At 39.0% G+C, this 22299-nt stretch overlaps 2 protein-coding genes across 5 annotated transcripts; both read right to left on the bottom strand.

Moving 5' to 3' along the window:
- Positions 10790-16345, bottom strand: LOC109331698 (endonuclease MutS2). Of its 4 annotated transcripts, none has more exons than XM_019566364.1 (6): positions 15824-16345; positions 13472-14432; positions 12843-13367; positions 11848-12309; positions 11042-11342; positions 10790-10852 (listed from the first exon to the last, which is right to left on the bottom strand). In XM_019566364.1, exons 1-5 carry the CDS (start codon positions 16276-16278, stop codon positions 11043-11045), a joined length of 2703 nt encoding a protein of 900 aa, XP_019421909.1. In that variant the 5' UTR covers positions 16279-16345; the 3' UTR covers positions 10790-10852; position 11042. The 4 variants fall into 4 exon arrangements, with proteins under 4 accessions (XP_019421909.1, XP_019421908.1, XP_019421910.1 ...); XM_019566365.1 differs by lacking the exon at positions 10790-10852 and adding an exon at positions 14433-14652 and having other exon boundaries at positions 10875-11342; positions 13472-14355; positions 15824-15935; XM_019566366.1 differs by lacking the exon at positions 10790-10852 and adding an exon at positions 14433-14652 and having other exon boundaries at positions 10875-11342; positions 13472-14340; positions 15824-15935.
- Positions 17600-22299, bottom strand: LOC109330634. Its single transcript, XM_019564886.1, has 5 exons — positions 22069-22299; positions 20236-20386; positions 20091-20157; positions 19762-19996; positions 17600-18147 (listed from the first exon to the last, which is right to left on the bottom strand). The coding sequence occupies exons 1-5, from the start codon at positions 22146-22148 to the stop codon at positions 17937-17939; spliced, it is 744 nt and encodes a 247-aa protein (XP_019420431.1). The 5' UTR covers positions 22149-22299; the 3' UTR covers positions 17600-17936.

Genomic DNA, 22299 nt, shown 5'->3' with positions numbered 1-22299 from the left:
ACGAGGCTAACGTCTTGGACTGGGCCACCTTTTACAAGAAGTGGGGTCCGATCTTGGATGGTATATCCAGTTCAGAGTCTAACACTTCCTCTTATGGTAGGTTATCCATGGGAGGAATTTTGCCGAACGTGCTGACCAATATACACTCCTGCCGAAGATGATGAGCTCAAAATCTCCTTACTGGTGGGTTGATCGGGAGGTTATAGGCATCCCGTATTTCTATTCGGCGGATAACAACCTCGAGTGGAGCTTTTGGCATATCCGACTGAGGGTTTCTCGTGGCGTAGTCTGGCAAAAAAGGAGCGTGTGTGCCAGGACATCCTCCTGGAAAATAAGGATCGTCATAACTTCTATATGTATGAATACCTCTGCCACCGGATTGGCGTGAAGGTTCCATTCGGTGACTGGTCCGCCCAGGTATTACAGCATCTGCAGGTGGCCCCTTCTCATTTTCATCCCAACTCTTGGGGGTTTATCCAGACATTAAAAAAAATTTGTGAGGTGATGGAGCATTCGTGCACGCTCTGTCTCTCTTACTGGATGTTCCGAGTGGAGCACAGCTCCAATAAAGATGAAAGTGACATGGGCCGACGTGGATGGACTTCACTTCAATCTGCGAACGGACGTGCCCTCTTCCAACCCTTCGAGGGATCTGTCAAGGGGTGGAAAGCATTTGTGGGCGTATGAGCCTGATGGACAAACTCAGTTTTCCTTTTCCTAGAACATGGGAATCCATAAAAAACCGGCCAAGTCTTTCAGTTTCTCGTACGACCAGCTGAATCGTTAGGAAAGGGAGGTGGCAGATGAGATGCTTAACTGGGTTAAGGAGGGTCAGGTTGTAGTTTGTTACAAGCTGACTCAGGGAGATCATTTTTTTTAGGCTGAAATTGGTGAGCATCTGGGTTTACAGATATAGTATGCATGTATTATTTTATCTCTTTGTATCCTTTATCCAGTTCCGATACCTTTTTCTCTTTTTCAGCAGCTGCTATAGGTGATCAATCCGATCGATCAAGTCTCTTGAGGAGGGTCGCCCTGAAGAGGAAGAGTGTTGAGGTTACCAAAAAGGCGAGGTTTGACTCGCCCACCCGTGTAGAGTCTTCTCGAGGGGAGTCATCTGTTTTGGCGGAAATGGTGCCTCCTCCTTCTGAAACTGAAGCGGTGGTTGTGCTCACCCCGACTGATGCCCTCTCGGTTGACCTAATCGGGGAAGAAGTTGTGCTTGTGGGGGCTCGTGATCCTCGCACGGAGGAATCTGCTAAGGGGAAAACCACTAGCAGTGGTAAAGGAAAAGTGGCCGCCAAGCCCTCCTTCCTATATCGGATTCCCAAGGTGGTGGAGACTGGGCTGCTCAACCCTGGGGTTTTGGAAAAGATGGACTCACTTCTTGTGTTGGATATTTTGAGGAGGGTTCGGGAGGTCGGGGTTTTGGCTGCTTCTGTGGCTAAATACCTCAAGGGTGATGGGGTTTTGGCTACCCGAGTCGAGGAGGATGCTTTGGCTAAACTCCAAGAGCAACATTCGGCTGAACTCCACGAGCTGGAGAAGAAATACTTCGAGGCGCTTAAAGTCCAAGAGAAGCAGAACTTGACTGCTAGGGAGCAGCTGTCGACTCTGACACTCCAAATTCAAGAAGCTTGGGATGCAGCATTGTAGGCCCAGGCCGATATAGGGTCTATCCAACGGGAAGTTGGGGCCCTGTGCGATCTCCTTGACCGAGTTGATGGGGAGAAGCATCATCTGAAGACGAAGTTGTTGTTGGCTGATGAATGGAATGAGACAAACAAAGGTCACATTGTTCGGTTGAACGAAGAGTTGGCCCAGCTGAAGGCGTCCTACCAGGACCTAGAGGAAGATGTTGTCGGTATGGGAAATGCCGGGTGGGATAATGCATTTGCTCAGGTCCGGCTGGTACTACCAGATGCAGACTAGTCGTGAACCTGGATAGATGCCACGGTTCCTCTTGAGGGGGAGTTGATCGTTGATGACGGGGAAGGTCCAGTGAAGCTTCCGGTCCCGGGTAGGATTTAGTAGGGAGGGAGCTGACGAATCTTTGTATTTTGCATGGATTTTGCAAATGAATGAAATGTTGATTTACCCTACTTATTTACTTTGTGTGTCGCTCTGGTGTTTATATTGTCCGATTAGCAACTTTATGGACCTTGAACGATTGTTTGACAACCTATCCATTTAATAAACTTTAATACCACCTCGTCTTGATTAACCGGGTTATCCATTTAGTAAACTTGAATGACCATCGAGTCTTGATTAACCGGACTATACATTTAATAAACTTGAATAACCATCAAGTCTTGATTAACCAGGCTATACATGTAATAAACTTCATTAACCAGACTATCCATTTAGCAAACTTGAATTTTTTTAATAAACTCCAAGTCTTGATTGGTCGGGCTATACATTTAATAAACTTGATTAACCGGACTATCCATTTATTAAACTCGAAATTGTTTAATAAAGGGGAGACGGGTCCATCTTTTCGAGGGATGGTGACGATTTAGGGGACTTGATCCCATTTTGGCCTCACTAATTGCTCGCCATCAGAGGGGACTGGTCCACGCCTCTAAGGGGTGTATTGCTGGCAACCAAGAGGACTTGGTCCCGACTTGGGTCGGTGAATTTGAACTGCCATCAGAGGGAGACTGGTCCAGGCCTCCGAGGGGTGCATTGTTGGCATACAAGAGGACTTGGTCCTGGCTTGGGTTGGCGAATTTGAATCGCCATTAGAGGGGATTGGCCCACGCCTCCGAGGGGTGTATTGATGGCGACCAAGAGGACTTGGTCCTGGCTTAGGTTGGCGAATTTGAACTGCCATCAGATGGGGATAGGCCCACGCCTCCAAGGGGTGTATTGTTGGCGACCAAGAGGACTTGGTCCTGGCTTGGGTTGGCGAATTTGAACAGCCATTAGAGGGGGACTGACCTATGCCTCCGAGGGGTGTATTACTGACAACCAAGAGGACTTGGTCCTAGCTTGAGTTGGCGAATTTGAACCGCTGTCGGAGGAGGACTGGCCTACGCCTCCGAGGGGTGTATTGCTGGCGACCAAGAGGACTTGGAAAAGACATCTAAATAATACCTCGTTAACATATAAGTGGGATTCAGTTACATCATTTTGTTCAGTCGTATAAAGGTCTGGCACAGGGTTTACATTGTGAAGCATAAAATTGTAGAAGATTTGCCACGTTCCAAGTACGGGGGATTTCCTTCCCTACTAGGTCTTTGAGCTTGTAGGCTCCTTTGCCAGTCTTGCTAGTTACCCGGTACGGTCTTTCCCAATTAGGTGCCAGTTTGCCCTTTATTTTTCTGACGTCAGCTCTCCTAAGTATTAAACTGTATGTTTCAAAGTCTCGCAGTACTACCGTTCGGTTGTATTTCTCGGTGGCTCTCTGTTTGAAGGTGGTTTCTCTGATTCTGGCTTGGTCTCTCTTCTCTTCGATCCAGTCTAAGTTGTTCCTTAAGATGGTCGAATTGGAAGCGTTGTCGAAGTGTGCTATTCGCTAGGTGGGTTCGTCGATCTCTACTGGGATCATAGCCTCAGACCCATAAGTAAGGTTGAAAGGAGATTCCCCATGGTGGAGTGAGGAGTTGTATGGTAATCCCATAGGACAAGATGCAGTTGTTCCGGCCAAGCTCCCTTAGCTTCTTGTAACCTTCTTTTTATCCTGCGGTGTAGGATATTGTTAGCCACCTCTGCCTGACCATTTTTCTGAGGATGTTCAACTGAAGTGAAGCGTTGTTTGATTTGGAGGCTTGTCAGCAGTTCTATGAACTTCTGGTCAGAAAACTGAGTTTCGTTGTCAATGACTATTGCGGCAGGTATCCCGAACCTTGTTATGATATTTCTCCAAGTGAACATCCGGATGTTGGCTACCATAATGTTGGATAGAGGTTCAGCTTGAATCCATTTAGTGAAGTAGTCGACCGCCACTATTAAAAATTTAAGATGGCTGGTTGCTGGTGGAAATGGTCCCAAAATACCATACCCCATCTGCAGAAGGGCCATGTGGTTATTGTCGTTGTCAGCTCTTCAGGGGGGCCTTGTAGAGGTCAGCAAACAATTGGCAGGGTGTGCACTTCTTAGTGAATTCGGAGGCGTCTTTGTCCATGGTTGGCCAATAATACCCAGTCTGGAGTATCTTTTTGGTGAGTGATGCTGCGCCAAGGTGGTGACCGCAACTTCCTTCGTGAATTTCTTGAAGGACATATTGAGTCCTATCAGGGCCGAGGCATTTGAGCATGGGAGTAGAAAAGCCCCGACGGTACAAACAACCGTGTACCATGGTGAAGCATGAACTATACCTGAGGAATCTTTGTTTGTCTTTCTAATCTGCTGGTAGGTCGCCTTTCGGATCTGTGCTTGCTCGACAGCCATGACACTGGGTTGTAGGATTGTCCCTTGATTTAGTGACATGTTGTTACCTAAGCTCTATGTGCTTGCTAGTTTAGACAGAATGTGAGCACGAATATTCTGTTCCCTTGGGACGTGTTATATGGAGGCAGTTTCGAACTTGCCCATTAACTCCTTAACCTTGGCTAGGTATTTTCCGAGTAACACGTCTTTTGTCTGATAGGCCTCTATAATCTGAGAGACTGCAAGTTGGGAATCACTGCATATGGAGACTTTCACAGCCCCTACTTCTCTGGCCAACTGCAAACCGACAATGCATGCTTCATATTCTTCTTGGTTATTTGATGTGGGAAAGGTGAAAGTCAGCGAGTGTTCGATGGTCATCCCCTGGCCGTTATCCAACAAAACCCCTGCTCCGCTGCCCCGAGGATTGGATGAACCGTCAACATATATGGTCCATATTTGCTCATAACTACCTGGATGTGTGGTCAATTCGACAACAAAGTCGGACAGGACTTGGCTTTTGATAGTCGTCCTGGGTTCGTACCATATATCAAATTGGAATAGTTCAATACTCCAGGAGATCATCCGCCTGGCCAGCTCAGGCTTGTGCAAAATTTGGCAGATAGGCTGATTGGTTCTGGCCACCACCGGATGAGATTGAAAATACTGTCGCAGTCGTCTTGTTGCCACCAAGAGGGCGTATACGAACTTTTCTAACTTCTGATACCTGCGCATGTTGATAATTTCTTGGCATTTTTTTGGGTTGGCTTCAATACCCCGACTTGTTAACAGAAATCCTAAAAACTTGTCGGCTTCGATTACGAATGTACACTTTTCCGGGTTGAGGCGCATATTAAACTTGCACAGTCGACCGAAGACGAATTTTAGGATACTCAAATGATCCTCTGTTGGCAGACTCTTAACGATCTTATCATCCATATAGACTTTCATGTTCTTTCCAATCTGATCTCCAAAAACGGTGTTAATCTTCTTCTGGTATGTAGTCCCCGCATTTTTCAAACCGAACGGCATGACCGTATAACAGTAAGTCGCCTTGGGTGTAATGAAGGTGGTCTTGTATTGATCTAGGGATACATGGGAATTTGGTTATATCCTGAATAAGCGTCCATAAATGACAGAAACCGATACCTGGAAGAATTGTCAACGAGATGATCGATGTTCGGGAGGGGGTATGGATCCTTTGGGCACACTTTGTTCAAGTCTGTATAATCCACACACATCCGCCACTTCCCCGATGATTTTTAAACCAGCACGACGTGTGTAAACCAGGTGGTATATGTTATTTCTCGGATGAAGTCGACCATTAGTAATTCTGAGATCTTTTGAGTAACCTCGGTTGCTCTATCGGCACCCATTTTTCTTTTCTTCTAGGCCACCGGTCGTGCTCCTGGATTTTTCGTGAGGCAGCGGCATGCAACAGAGGGGTCTATTCCGGGTATATCCGCAGTGGACCAGGCAAAAAGATCTTTGTTGGTCTTCAGGCATTTGATTAGTTTTGACCTCTGAGCTTTGTCGAGAGTACAGGCGATATACACCAGATTTTCTTTCAAGGGGCCGAGTTGAAGGGAGGTTTTTTCTCCCACTGGCTGAGGTCACAGGTCTTCTGTATCTGCCCTGGCATCTAACTCCACCAAGTGCACGCCCCACTGTTTTTTATTAGGGGGTGGTGCTCATGTTGAAGTTTGATTTGGTCGAAGGCTCATCTGATATCAACTTCTTGCACTATGTTGATCTTCCCTAACCGTGCATACCCTGAGGTCAGATAAGAGAAACTTCATGCAAAGGTGTGGAGTGGAAGTGTTGGTCGACCGAGTATGGCGTTGTAGGCCGAGACATAGTCGATGACCAGGAACTTTGTTTGAATTGTCCGAGTCAGATGGTTCCCCAACAGTCAGCATATATCAATATAGTCTCAGAGGTGATTCCTTGTCCAGTGAAACCGACAAGCTGTCCATCATATGGCAACAGGTCTCTGTCCTTGAGTTCCATTTTTGTGAACAGGTCTTGAAACATGATGTATGTCGAACTGCCTTGGTCAACAAATAAACATTCCACCTTATTATTATTAGTTTTGGCAGTGATGACGAGGGGATCGTCATGACCGCGGACGACGCCTTCATAATCACGATCATCGAAAGAGATCAGGGGTGCTGCCTGGTGGCCCTGATATTGGCGGGATTTTTGGACAGTTGATTGCATTATCTCCCAGACATATATTTTATGAGCTAACCTGGATGTACCATCGGCAGTGAATCCGCCGGATATGGTGTTGATGTCTATTAGGCTCCATTATCGCCTATTGTTGGAGTGATATTGGTCTCTCTGATCTCTGTTCGGAGGACGTTCCTAGTGATGGTTTGAGGGGAACGTCTCCGAGGAGAACTGGATCGATGCATATGTGGCGATTGTTCCTGGCGGGCCCGAGCTATAAATTTCTGGAGATGTCCGGCTTGGATCAGGTCTTCGATAGTGTCACACAGTTGGGTACATTCTTCTATTACATGGCCAAAGAAGGTGTGGAAGTCACAATATTTGGAGCGGTCTTGAGTCCCTAATCTCCTGCTTGGATTGGGTTTGGAGAGCTGGACTAAGTGGGCGGCCATAACTTCTTGCAAAATTTTAGTTCGACTAGCATTGAGGGGTGTAAGAGGAGTATTTGGGTGTTTTGGGTTGTCGGAGTGGATCATCTTGAGGGTGTTCGTGTGTTTTTGGGCGTTTGGTTTCCTGTGAGGGGAGTTGGTATTCTCTATGGTCGGTGGGTGGGCGGTTATGATGGATTTTTTCTAGATTGATGAATTGTTGAGCCTTATATCAGAGTTCTTCCATTGTGAGGTCTGAATATTTAGCCAATTCTTGCCTGAAGAAGCCATCCTGCAAGCTTGTCACCAAGATATGTATCGCCACCTCCGGGCTTAGAGTGCGAACCTTCATGGCCGCCGAGTTGAATCTGTCTAGGTAAGCTCGGAGGGGTTCATGTGACTCTTGCCGTATACCGGACAAGGTGTAGGAAGAGCGAGGCTGCTCTTTGCTTGTTGTGAAGCGGATGTTGAATCTGTTGGCGAGAGTGGCCCATTGGTCGGTATTGTTTGGTGCGAACCAGGTAAACCACTGCAGGGCAGCCCGTTTCAGAGTAAGGGGAAATGCTCGGCACATGATATGGTCGGTCGCCCCATGGAAAAGCATTGAGGCCTCAAAGGCATCCAAATGATCATGTGGGTCATTTGTTCCATCGTATTGTTCGATATTGCTTAGTCGAGTAAGATGTTTTGGGAGTGGTGAGGACATAATAGTTTCGGTGAAAGGATGCCTTGCTCGTGAGGAGTTGTGGTCGTGTTTAGGGGGGGTGAGTTATCTAAGTGGTTTTCGTGTTTGGGGGCTATTAGCCTAGAGGCTTCAGCGGAGTGCTCATCAGCAACTGGCCGTGAAGGTCCATTACTGGGTTCTGGTCGATGTTGGTGCAGCTCGGCTAGTAGTTGGGCATGTTGTTGAATAATTTGGCCTTGGGTTTGTATCATGTGTAGGAGTTGTTGGGTAGTGGATACTTCTAGGATGTGTTTGGGGAATGACTTTGGCTAGGCTGGTGAGATGGTTGCACTAGTGTTGGAGGTTCAATGGAAGGGATATCGTGATTCGGGTTGAGTGGTTGCATGGCTAAATGGTTGAGCTTGGTTATGGGTGATCACCATGTTGTAGGTAAGCCACAGACGACGCCAATGTTCTTTGTTGTTGGGATTGGACGATCGGGAATGGAGGACGGATGGTCGAGAGCTGATGATGAATGGTCGGGAACGTGTGGGAGAGCAGGAGACTTGGTCGGATAATCGTCTGGACCTGCTGGGGGAGGTACCTGAAAAGGTTCTCCGACGATTGAGTTAGTAATGTATTCTAGAGAAAGAAGGGGAGTAAACAAGAGAGATGTTAGAGCAATAAGTGTAGCAATGAATGAGGGAATGAGAATTAATTATACTCCATGTATGGTATCCTATTTATAGAGCATTGTGAATGCTGAGTTGGCATCTGGCCATTGGTCAGCATCTAACAGACATAAGGAACGTACTCAGATCGTCCTTTCTTGTCCTACGAATCTGCTCTGGCCAAATTGTCGGGGACAGGCGGAATATGCAGGTGGCATGGTAGACGGTCTGTTATCTGACATTGAAGGCGGGTCAGCGACGCATTAAATGGTGGGTCATAAACGCATTAAATGCTATGCCATGAGCATTAAATGTTATGCTAGGAGCATTTAATGCTATGTCGGGAGCTCTTATAGTTTCTACCACAGGGGAACCTACTTAAGGTGGGCAAAAGAGGTTAGGCGGGATAATGGACGTTATGTTCAGGACCTATGATCAATTGCCCGGTTATGACCGGGATGGAACACCACCCTCAAATCTTCATTATCCCCGTGATGCTACAACCTTTAAATTATTATCATTTTACTTCACTGTGATCAAATATTCACATACAATCTTTACTAGCTAGATTCTAAAGTGCAATCACGAAGTTACTTTCCAACTTGGTGAATTACGTGTTGCAAACCAAATTCAATTTCTGGGGAATCAAGGAACTACACTTCTGTAGCCATCATATAGAAGAAATGTTACACGTGAAGGTAAATGGGTGATAAATGAGGTGCATGATAATACAGTTATACAAGTGGGACACGTATGGTGGAGAGGAAATCAAGCAAAACCACACAAGTTAGAGAAAAAGAGTCATCAATACTGCACTGAAGGATTACATCTGGGCAATGAAGTGAGGATATAAGGGGAAAGAAAAACAAGACATGGGCATGAAATTAGTGTGAACAAATCCTTCTTTCTCTGGCCCTACCTCTAGGATTTTATCTGCACTGCACTTTTCTTATTTTCTTTTATATTGTGATAGTTGAATTTGGTACTTGTTAAAATATGGTAAGAGTCATGAAAATAAAGTTTCTTGATGAATCAAGAAATATATAAAAGAAAGCTTAAAGAAAGAAGAATGAAAAACAAAGATTGATAATATTTTCATTGAATTAATTGATTTGATTGAATAAGAAGTGAGTCAATATAACTTATTTATACAAGAGAAAAAATAAAAAGAAAGTTTGTAAAGCAAGTAACTAACATAAACCTAACTTGCTAATTCCTAACTTTCTAACCAACTATCATCTTCCAAAATAACCTATCATATATCTTTAATATCCCCTCAAGTTGGTGAGTGATAATTTTTACTCTCCAACTTGGAATTGATTTGAAGTAATAACAACGTTTAACCACCCATGACAGAAACTATATCATCAAACATTTAATCATCCATAGCAGAAGCTATATCTTTGCTTAACCACTATGGACATAAGTTACCCATCCGATGCTTAACCATCCATGACGAAGTTATATCTGAGCTTAACCATCATAGACATAAGCAAACCAACCATTGATGATGAAAGAGAGAGAACAGATCAGAATCTTGATCCTAATGAGATGCTTCTATGATGAATAAGAAAGAATGGTAAATGATGAAGAATAAGAAAATTATCTAATCTTGTATAGGATAAATTGGTCATGCTACTCCATTCTTGAAGAGCTTGAGGATATCAAGAAGCTAGCTTATGTACTTGAAAAGATTTTTTGACCAAAAACAAACTCCTTTGATTTGAATTTGAAGGTCGATGAAGAAGATGATAATGAAGAATTTAGGGCAAGGTCGATGAAGAAGATGATAATGAAAAATTTAGGGCTATATGTTGAAAAGAAACATTGGATGCTGAAGAACAACGCTGGAGCAATCAAAGAAATCAAGACAGTCTTGTCACATGTAGCATTTTCACCTATTGGAAGCAAAATAACACTAATGAAGACCATTGAGATGAAAAAGAAAGCATCACCATGTTCTTGATTGTTGAAGTTTTCCATGAAATCCTTCATGGAACCATAAGCAGACGCTATCAAAAGATAATTATGCTCTGATACCATGTTAAAATATGGTGAGAGCCATGAAAAGAAAACTTCTTGATGAATCAAGAAGTGTATAAAAGAAAGCTTAAAAAAGAAGAATGAGAAACAAATATTGATAATATTTTCATTGAATTAATTGATTTGATTGAATAAAAAGTGAGTCAATATGACTTATTTATACAAGAGAAAAGAATAAAAAGAAAGCTTGTAAAGCAAGTAACTAACATAAACCTAACTTACTAATTCCTAATTTTCTAACCAACTATCATCTTCCAAAATAATCTATCATATATCTTTAATAGTACTCATCATCATTACCTAAAAGTGGAATATTCTTCTTGTAAAGAACAACACTGCTACTAGTAACACGTATATAAATTCCACAGTACTCTTTCTACAACTTTTTCTGTTTCTGTGCTTAAACTCTATTGTTGTGATTTTCTCTTACAAGAAACAAATTGAGAACACAAGATAAAGCTGTGGAAGAATTCTTCATATACTATGTATGAACAAAATAAAGGAGACATAAAATGCAAACTAGAACTTCAAAGAAAAAATCAAATTAAAACTGCTAAATTTTACAAACTGGGTTTGAAATGAGTTTGTGTACGTATTAATCAGGTAATGAGGGAACAGGAAAAGTGAAAAAACTAGCAACAAAAAGGCACAAGCTTGCAATGGCATAGCTTATTGCACCAGGAAAATGATGTTTCACTTGACATAAGCAATGGTACAACCATAATTCATTGGATTTTCTGGTTCATAATTAGTAACACGAGCATGATTTCTCAGAATCTCAAGTGCAAGCTCCTTGATAGCACCAGTGCCCATCCCATGTATGATGAAGAGAACTGAATATGGCCGGCTTGCATTAATTGCCATCTCAAGGTGGATAGATGCTTCTTCCACTCGCATACCACGTAGGTCCACCGTATTTTTAGATGTCTGAACCACCGGACCATAAGAAAGCTCGGTCTCCAAATTTCCCTGGTATTCTCTATTTTGTAGATTCTACAATATTAAATCAGATGTTAAAATTTCATTAATTTTGAATGGGACACTGATGATTATCATCTTTTGAACAATTTCTTACTTCTCTTTCAAAGATAGATCTTGGTGTTGGATAATGTAAGAACAAGTTATTGATAAAAAGGGATTATTCTTGAAACAGGTTATATAGTGTGATATAGTCTATGCTGATAAAAAAATCATCATCAGAATTTGGAAATAATGTCTGGGTCTGAAATTACTTAATTCAGTAGGAGGTGCAAAATATCCAAGTGATGGACAAAGGTGAAATTTAGAATTAACCACATCAAGTCAAAAAGCCTGTTAAAAAAGAGCCGATGAATACTTTATAGATGAAAACTTCAACGTGCCTAGATTATAGGATGATCTGAAGTTAAAAACAAGATTTACTACAGGTCTTGACTCAGCTATTTTTTCCAGTGTTCATAGAGGTATAAATTATATGAATCAAACATTCACATGATTGTCTATACTTCTTAACACATACCTGCCCCTGCCGATGTGTAGAAGAACTAGGTATAACATTCTTTGCACTAGATGGAATAGCTCTGATACCACTTTTCTTCACACGGGCTTTCACTTTACCATACTGTACAAGGATTGTCTCGTCATCTGCAGGCGACTCTAACACTGTGGCTAATCTCCCTCCCAATCCCTTGACAAGGACTTGCTCTCCAAATTGTGGAGTATATGAAGCCTGATCAGCTTCTTTAATGGGAAATTTAACAGCAGGTGTATGAGCTTTTACAATGGAGGCAATTGCAGATTCGGATTCTCTAATAAGTGAATTGAGTTTATCGCGACCAGAAACCATGAGTAGCTTTTCAAACTTCTCTATCACAGTTTCTATCTGAGATTTTGCATCTTCTAGCTCTTGTTGGACCTGTTGGGTTTCCTTTGCCATAAGATCCACCTCACGTCTATCAAGATCTTCTGCCTCCGCTTGGATCTTCATATTTTTTTTAAAAGAATAAAATTAGAAGAGGAGAAAAAGCAAGGAAATGGACAACTCCAAATATGATGATACCCAATTTAAGTCTGCTGGAAAATGCTCAAGATTTCTTTTGCTGGACATATTTTTGCAATAAAGGCATTATGAACTTCTTTGATGGAAGAATCTATGTACCTATTTTATAATTGTGGATATAGTCAATCAGATTATCATATTCTAGAAGTAACTCCCCAAAAAATATTGAAAAATTAGCAGCTGTTGGCTGGCCATCTCCTATTATTGGTCACATCTACTAAAGATTACAAGTTACAAGGAACTAAATCAAGTGTTAATCAATTCAAAACCTATACAGCATCCTATCACTCTCTACCCTATTGTGGTCAATTAACTGAGTCCTTACTTATTAAGAATGCAAATCTCAGATGAGCTTGACAAGTAACAACATTGATTGTAATGCTATATCAACCAAGGAAAAGAAACTAGAGTCAAGAAACAAAGAACATCTTTCTAGTTAAACATCTAGATTTTACCTCATAGTATATGTTCATAATTTCGACATGAATGGATGCAGCCCTTTCAGTCTGAGCCTTTAATCTGTTTCTTTCCCCCTGTAATGACTGATAGAGCATTCCTCTCCGCTCTTGCTGCTGCTCTGGTTTTAACTTCTCCACCCATTCTTGTGCACAATGAATTATATTTCTATCAAATCCAATGGACTGTGCTATGCTCAATGCATTTGAATCACCAGTACATCCCCAGAGGACCCGATAAGTTGGCTGTAATGTTTCAAGAGAAAATTCCATTGCTGCATTGTCAAAACGGGTATCCTTTTCCTTCATTCTACTTAGATCGGCATAATGAGTAGTCACAATGGCCAAGTTAACATGATCTTTAAGATATTGCAAGATACTGGCAGAAAGAGCTACACCCTCTGAAGGATCAGTTCCACTGCCAATTTCATCGATTAGAACAAGTGATTGTTTTGAGGCGACTTCCAAAATCTGACAGATACGTGAGATGTGCCCACTAAAGGTTGAGAGATTTTGTTCAAGGGACTTCAATTTGAAAAAAGAAAAATAAAAGAAATCAGAAAACAAATGAAACAATATACATCAACGAAAAAGTATTTATTGGCCCACGAAAAAAGTTCAGGTATTACCTGGTGATCTCCAATATCTGCCAGGATAAGATCAAACCAAGGAAGTTTTGGATGGTTTTTGGCAGGCAAATGCATTCCAGCCTTTGACATGAGTGATGCTAGGCCCAATGTTTTCATGGAAGCAGTTTTCCCTCCTGTATTAGGTCCTGAGATCACCACCACTCTGGTTCCATGTCTAATTTTAAAATCAACAGGCACAGGGAAGTCTGGTATGCCTTGTGAAATATTTTTAGGAGCCACTGCTCCATTTCCGTTACCTGACTCAATGGCATTTCTGGATCTTAATGCAACACTTTTTGGAATTTTTTCTAGACAAGATTCCAGAAGTAATGGATGCTGCATACCATCAATATTTACTGCTAAATCATCATCCTCTTCAACATAATCACAGCCTTCAAAATTACCTAAACTGAAAATTGGGCACACCGCATTCATCCATTGAGCATATGCAGCTCTTGCAAAAGCAAGATCAACCTCAAGGATTTTATCCAATAAATAATTTATCTCCCGTTCTGAATTTGCTATTTCAGATGCAAGCAAACTCAAAATTGCTCTTTCTTCAGCCTTCTCAGAGTTTGAAAGCCTAACTTCCATGTTGTTTAGATCTATTGCATCTTTGGGTTCCATAAAGTATGTTGCTCCAGAACTGCTAACATTCAGAATTATACCATCTGGAAGCAAATATCTATGGGAAGCCCTAATACCCACACACATTCTAGACCGACGCTTTGTTATTAATGGTCTGTCAATGCCCCCTGCCTGAAAAATCTGAGATGATACTTCCTTCAACAAAGAATCCAGAATTTCAATGTTCCTCTTTCTTTCTGATCTAATGATCTCCAGGTCTTCACTTGCTCTATCAAGAATTACTGAAAGATTGCAATCTATGCAAAATTCAATTTTACGCTCCAACCCCACTTGGAAGTCACAATTTTGCAGTATTTCGAGAAGGGGTGAGTACCTGATTGGAAAAATTGCATCGATAAGGTTATTGATTTTGATCCATTATCTTGGAATTCAGGATGGAAGCAATCATGCCCAAAAGAACAGGTGCAATTAGGGTATCACACTTTGTATGCCCATCACCTTTGAGATATACTTTCTTTTAAGGCCTTATTGGGACATGAGAATCCATTACCATATGATCTATGCTCCAAACTTTGTCAAGAAAAACACAATACCTAGCCAAAATGCATAAAAGAAGCTTATTGTAAACTGAACCAGACCAAAAAAACCTTGAATGCTGAGAAAATAGATTTTAAGAATTCTATAATTTGCACAAACCCCTTTAATCAGCTCAAAAATAGATTTCAGAACATCATAGTCATAAAAACCTTGTAGAATGCCAATGCAAGTAATGATTGACATACTAAAGCATCTCAATAAAACTTCACTAGCAATTAAGTTCAACCTCTTATCCTTCTTACTGATATTTAGTGTAACAAGTTTTAGGACTTAAAAGTAATCCTCCATGTTTTCCAAAGCATAAATACGTAAAACAACCAACCCAATAGTCATTGGCTAATACATACCCCAACCAAGGTTGACATAAAGAGCTTGTGATTGCAGAGACTGCAATGCCAAAACCAAAATACTAAATTCTGGAAATTGTAACAACCAATATCCTCACCTATAAAAGGGTCCCTAATTGTTTTCTGTTAAAGAAAAATACACTTCATTCACTTGAAGTTAAAAACTTGTCATATAAATCATTGCATTAATTTGATATATAAAATTTGGATTCAACTTTAATGAAAAACCTGTTTACTCTATCATTGATAATTTATCAAAGAACTTCAATTACCGTTACCTAGAAAGTCAACTTTCTTAATGACATTCTAACATGTAATTTGATGACATTTTCAAGAGAGAGAAAAACTGGACACCTTCAATGCTTATATTTAAACATATTTTTTTAACTCTGGATGCTTCTTTCATGCATGTCAGACCAAACAATTTCATTAAAGACTCGTCTGTATACACTTTTTTACAGAAAAAAAATGATCATTTCATTATTCTAATAAAAGGATCACTACAACCATCTGCACATTTGTTTAGTGGGACTGCTACAGAAAAAAAAGCAGAAATTTAAATTTAGCTTTCTTTGAAAAAAAAGTAAAAATAAAAAATTAGCTACTATAAAAGATCACTTCAGCCAAAATCGCTATTACAGAATTACTTTCTTCAAGTCTTAATCTTAATAAACCATTCCTGAAACTACTACAAATTGTATCCAAGAAAAAAGTTACTGATTCAAGTATAATGCACTAGCAGTATAAAATTCATTTACACCATGAAAATGTGAATCAATCATGCTGTAATTTACAACCATCAAAATTAAACTCTTATTACCTTTGTGGATGACTATCGTTGGAAGCCAATTCATTAAGCTTCTGGAACAGTTCCCTCGTAGCTCGAAGCGTGCGTCGAACGGTACACAGTTCCCGGATCGTTAGCAATTGACCAGAAGCAGCGAGAGCAAGAATCTCCGACAAATCATTGATTCCAGAGAAATCCATAGGGTGATCGATTAACCTTGCCGCAGAAGTTTGATCGAGAAGCTTCTGACTCTCGTGGAGGGTTCGGCCAATTGGCAATGTTGCGTTTTGTGCTGTAGAAGAAGCCATGGAAGTGGAGGTGAAGGAAGAGAGTTGGTTGCAAATGGAACTCCATTGTAGGGTCTCGAATTGGAGTGAGTTTGACTCGGCCGAGTTGGGAAAGCAGAAGATGGGTTTGAATAATGATGGTTTTGGGCTTGGTGGTGGTGGTGATGGTTTAATCGATAACAGGTTGCTGCTGAGTTGCATCACTGAGTTTCTTCCGAGTCACTCGTTATGGATTGGATTTTGGATTTTGGATTTCAGTTTCTTACTAAAACACTGCGGGGGTGGATGAGAATAGTTTTTTAAACCCCAAATTCAATATTTTTCTCTAAAATACTATTATCTCCATTTAACAATAAGATATTTGTTTAGTAGTGTAAGATCTATTTAGTAATACTTGTTGGGAACAGTTATACACTCCAAAATGATATGATTATACTCTTGGTACCAAACAAATATTCATCTCCATTTATTAATTCTCCGTATGATGTCATATTATTTTATTAAAGTTACCTGATAAGAGTTGTACATAATGGAACTTATAGAGAAAAAATATTGAAGTAAGATTCTTTGATTGCTTTCATGATTATGTAGATGAGTTTTATATGTTTGATATGAAAATGTGTATTATGGTTATCTTAATGGATATACTCCTTGATTTTATCCTCATGAAATGTTTATTAAATAATTATAAATAAATTTGAGTCTTTGTGATTAAATAATTTTTTTATGTCTATAATTTATATGTAATATATCAAATTATTTATTTGATTAAATTTTACATAATGGCATGTGAGGGTGTTATTATTTGAGGCATAATGCTTCGTTGTTATTATAATTTGTTATGGATTCTTTGTTGTAGGGTTCTAAAGTTTGGAAATCTATAATTTACAGTCATATTGATTGATTTTTATGTTGGTACAAAAGTCATGAGTTAATTGTAAGGGGTATGACAAGCATTACATTACATGAGAATAAAAATAAAACATTCAAGTGTAAGAATGAAGAATCAATTAATTTATAGGATTATCAATGTTAATCAATGATGCATGAATGGTAAAAAGAAGAGTGAATAATTAATTAGTAATTTGAGAGTCAAAAGAAATGATGATGCTGACTATAATTAGATAAAGATTCTTAAATTTTCTAGGTGATAAGGCTAAAAGTTGGAGTTATTGAGAGTTCATGACCATTCATATACTTGGAAATTGTACTGAAATTAGGACTTTGCCATGGAATCATTTATCATTTATCTATTAATAATCATGGATTCTTTAATTAAAATAATACAATGAATAATGACAATATACTCAGATAATGTAATGATACTTCAAAAATCTCTTACATTGTCATTCCATACATTTTTTTCTCATGATTCATATTGGTTACAGAAGATGACAATAAAGACAGAAACTACCTTTGCTATTCTGTTAAATATGTGTTTCTAAAGATATTTCACATTGGAATATAATGTGCACAATTCTTGTTGATAAAGTAATTCCATATGTACAAAGGATTTACAAAATGAACTAAGCTTAGATACAATTTACCATCTCAACTTCACCACCAACCCACAATAACACTGGGTTGGATAATTCTGGTAGAAGTGGGAAGCAATTACTTCAACCCCATAGATTTATATATAACTAAATTCACCCAATATAACTTGAATTGAAAGGAAATAATAACTAGCACAAAACTTAGATACAGTTCTTTATGTCTTTGTCGAAGTACACCTGTTATGTTTTTATTGGAGAACAATACGACAAGTGCCGAAAGAACTGTATCTAACTTTTGTCCTAATAATTATCCTTCCAGGACAACAGCATACATTAAAATGTGCATGTTTCAATGGGAATCCCTTACCTCAAGTGGGAGTCATAAGTGTCAAAAAGGGAGTCTGGAACAGTTAAAGGTAACTTATCTATGTACATGAAAAGCCTTTTAAGATTCTCCCTTGTCACTGTTGCCATATCAACTACATCCCTTTTATCAGTAAATATCCAGAGATCACCCGAATTCACACTCTTGAGACTGTCACGGCAAAATGGGCATGACTGTGATCTAGTTCGCCTGCAGAACATATCAAATTATTCAATTATGCAACAAGGTACGAGACGGAAGCGAAAATTTGACATGCTCAGATAATGTGGAAGGTAACTTTGTGCTATAAAGCTATTGCTATTCGCAGATACATGTAAGGACTTAGGGGCCCATGTGTGTTGTGTATGTGACCATGTGAGTAGTGGGCCTTCAAAGAGAGAGATTCCAAGATTTGAAAATATGACCTCTGAGTCACAAGGCAACAACATCTGACAGTTGTGCAAAGGCTTCCGTTTGTAATGTTGGATGGCAAAAAATAATATATCTAGTTGAACACTAAAAAACCACAACAGATATATGACTCTCCTAATTCAAATTCAAAATCAGATCACAGATATGGAGATTTGGTTGGATACTCTAGGGCAAAAGTTATCAACCCAAGAAAAATGAAACAAAATTCTGGTGAGCCACAACATAGAAGACAAATTTCAGGGCATCAATAGATTTAACTTGCTACACTTGTGAACAAGTTAAGCACAATACAGTATAACTTGTACAGCTACAGACTTTTAATTCATCAAGAACCTGGATATGACAAATCTTCCATCCCGCAAGAAATGTATGACTCAGGTGAAATAATGAATGGCCACAGGGGGGGTATAAACCACATGCTTTTTTCCCCATCAATTAGAAGGTCATAGTGCAATCACCAAAGGATAACAGTCTGGTTTCATAGCCATAGCCTAATACTTCCATTCTTACTCCCAATTAAGGCATTAAACTACAAATAAACACATAATAGTTCCACAAGAAAATAGCGCTACAATTTTTCTTTCTAGAGTCGCTAGAGGACTAAAGTTAGTTAACTATTTAAAACCTATTTGCTATTTCATTTGTCCAAGATAGGAAAACCCTTTAATCTTGCACCTTACTCGCACATAGACTTGATAAAAGAATAGAAGGCAATGATTAGTTGATCATCACTGGACCGTGTCATTCAAAACCTACAATCCGGATATGCCAGGAAGGACAGCACATCAAAGCCAGCTAAAGAGATAATTTAATCAATGTTTTAGGCCTAAATAAATCCTAACTGTGACGTGACAAACAAGACAGAAGTACTAAAATGATCCTAGAGGCATTTAACAGATACAGTATAAAACCTTTTTAGGCCTAAATACTCGGTTTAATTTTATTTGTTGAATTATTAAATATTCACATTCAGGCAGCAATAACAGATCAGTGAAAACTCATAGCCTTCGATGCATGGTCCTATGACGATACCACACCTGCAATCAAGCATGGGATTCCAGAACCAGTTCACTTATAGTAAGTCTCATTAATATTCCACTACTTACAGCCTCTGTCATGGAAAAATCTATGATCTCAACAAACTGAAGAAAACCAAAATCCATGGAACCGGATGCAGGCTCAATGGATTACATTCTATTATTAGTTACACACTGTAGTCAGTAGAAAACTATGATGCAAGAAATCAGCAAAAAAACTAAAAAAACAATCATAGACATAAGAGTTCATTGTTAGAGAAACACAAAATCAAACATATATGGGAAACAGCTACAACTTCATATAAGGAAGCCATTATCATAAACAGGGGGAGAGCGAGAGAAACTGAGAAAGTACCACTCCCGGTAACATTTCAGGCACATGGCATGATTGCAGTTGGGCAATACAATCTTACTATTCATCTCCATGCATATTCCACATTCATCTTCTCTTTCAATGTCCTTGTTAGAACATTGCCTATAGTCCTCATCATCTCTTCTACGGTACCTTTCCATGCATACAGCATTTTGATTTTTATCCTCTGTATCAGTAACGCCTTTTTGAAGTTGCATCAAAGAAGGGTAAATGACCGCTACTCAAAGCAGGGATACAACATATCAGCAATTAATAAAAACTAAATGGAAAACTAAAAGTTCTATTAGATTCAAACAAGACGGAAGATATACCATAGAATTCTCTAATACTTGCTCTTCTTTCTTGAATAGACATGGTGGTTGATCCATCCACATACACCTACAAAATGAGGCGAAGTCTTCAGCTTGTAACAGTCCTTCATTTAAGTTTGCACATCCAAAATTCAAAACAGTTTACCTTGTAAATTAAGATTCTTAGCAGTCCAAGAGCTCCGGCAAGATTACAATCAGTCCATTGCACCAAAAAAAGAAACAGGCGTGCAGCTGGACTGTATGACATTCTCATCTGAAGGCATGCACCATCATACTCCCTCGGGAAATCTGACGCCCTACACATAGGATTTGCAATATGAAGCAACAACTTGTATTATGATAATTTGATACAATTAAGACAAATGAAACCACAACTAGGTAGCTAAAACATAGCAGGAAATAAGGCAATAGCATTCAGAGATGAAGAACCCAGAATTTATATCAAATTGCAACATCCACCTTTTCAGCTAGTCATTTGTATTATTTGCATGTTTATGTAATTATGTTATATGTCTGTTTGAGTTTTTAGAATGAATGCTCATTTCACTGAATAACTGAGTACTTAATGAGATTTCTAGTTTGAGAACTCTTGGAATATAGATAAGTGCTTCGAGATAAAATGAACAAGAATCAGGTGCTTAAGAGGCCTTTTAGTCTAGCCTCTCATGAGAACTAAATATTTCACCAATGGGTTTTAAAAATCAATTACAAAGGACTTATGCAACAACTAAGTCAGGCTTGAAAAGGAAACAAATCTAAAATGCAAACTAACTTCATTTACTAATCGAAAAGAAACATTACAATTAAGATAGTATCGAAGTTCTACAACGATGGGACAAGTATTCTTGTATGACCTGCAATCTTACATACTCTATAAAGTTGTGGATGACCTTTCCTATGAATTGATGTTGATTTTGGACGATCATAAAGACTTCTTCTTAATTATGGATTATTACACCATTCATACATTCATTTTTCAAACAACAAACTCTTTGTTAATCAGTATTAAAGACAGATTGCATTGTGTACATGGGATCCACTAATGTCACTCAATCAATATGAAAATGTGGAGTATGTAAAGAATTAAGAAGAGACCTTGATGAATGTCCAAAATTCACACATCTTCCCTATGTAATATTTTATTTCTTATGAAACCAATAACTGATTCTTGGAATCTGTCTTAAAAATATTTCCAATATAACTTCCCAAAACCTTCAAAGTTATAAATTAAAGTTTTCTAAATACTAAATTATTAAAATTAAATTTTATTATTAAAATTATAAAAAAAACAACTTTTTTTATAAAAAAAAGTTAGAAAGTGGATTTTGGGCCAAACTAACTTCCCAACAAAACCATGTCGACAGATGTGTATTAAAAAACAGGTCAATAAGTCGATATAACTCAAAACAAATCAGATTTTAGTAAATATAGAATGGACTAGGGGAAGCTAGAATTAGTTTATTTTTTTATATTAAAATAAAAAACCTCACAGAAAACCCAAAATTAAAAGTCTGAAAACCCAATAGTCACATATTACTAGTTTAATAGTATCAAACATACTGCAAAATAGTGTGATGTGTTAATTTTTGCCAGAGCGGAGAGAAGGAGACAGAGAAAAAGATAAGGAGAGTTTACTAGATAGTCAACATTGAAAAACAAATCAACCATAATAATATGTCACTGACTCACTTGTCGGTAAATTAATTAAATGCATCCAATTTTGAATAATGACAAGGAAGAAAGACAAGTACATTAATGGAATAAAGTTATGACAAGGCTAAACCCCAGAATATCATTATACCCAAATAGAAGAATTTCACTCAGCAATCATCCACCATTTTTTTCAAAAAATAAAAAAATAAAGATAAATCTTTTCTAAGAACGAAAAAACAGAACAGTCCATTTTGTTATACCTAAAAAATGTTGCAAAAAAAAGAAAAGGAAGGATTATGAAAGTAAAAAGGAGAGAGAAACTGACATGGTATTTGCGTGTTGAATATCAGCTTCAAGGAGTTTCAAGGAATCCTTGAAAGACTTTCGCATGGAAGTAACATACATGTCGACAAATATATAACTTTGTTTTTTTGCAAATAGGAAGAGAATAAGAATCAGGAACGGAGAGGGAAGAAAAGTGAGAGAGAGAGAGAGAGAGAGAGAGAGGTGTTTGGTGTTGTATAAAGGCAAGATGGTAAGGTTGCCACAATAGGTG

Source organism: Lupinus angustifolius, chromosome LG17 (assembly GCF_001865875.1).
Source record: "Lupinus angustifolius cultivar Tanjil chromosome LG17, LupAngTanjil_v1.0, whole genome shotgun sequence".
NCBI lineage: Eukaryota > Viridiplantae > Streptophyta > Magnoliopsida > Fabales > Fabaceae > Lupinus > Lupinus angustifolius.
Note: the sequence above shows the minus strand (reverse complement) of the source record. Positions and strands in the feature narration are given on the sequence as shown.

What these genes read in the sequence shown, in the direction of transcription:
- LOC109331698 (XM_019566364.1), bottom strand. Translation starts at nt 16,278, where the DNA reads ATGCAACTCAGCAGCAACCTGTTATCGATTAAACCATCACCACCACCA. An exon ending in CAGATATTGGAGATCACCAG is followed by an intron (nt 13,368 to 13,471) that starts GTAATACCTGAA and finishes TTCAAATTGAAG; the next exon opens with TCCCTTGAACAAAATCTCTC. An exon ending in TTATGAACATATACTATGAG is followed by an intron (nt 12,310 to 12,842) that starts GTAAAATCTAGA and finishes AAAAATATGAAG; the next exon opens with ATCCAAGCGGAGGCAGAAGA.
- LOC109330634 (XM_019564886.1), bottom strand. Translation starts at nt 22,148, where the DNA reads ATGTATGTTACTTCCATGCGAAAGTCTTTCAAGGATTCCTTGAAACTC. An exon ending in ATTCAACACGCAAATACCAT is followed by an intron (nt 20,387 to 22,068) that starts GTCAGTTTCTCT and finishes TCCTATGTGTAG; the next exon opens with GGCGTCAGATTTCCCGAGGG. An exon ending in AAGTATTAGAGAATTCTATG is followed by an intron (nt 19,997 to 20,090) that starts GTATATCTTCCG and finishes TGCTTTGAGTAG; the next exon opens with CGGTCATTTACCCTTCTTTG.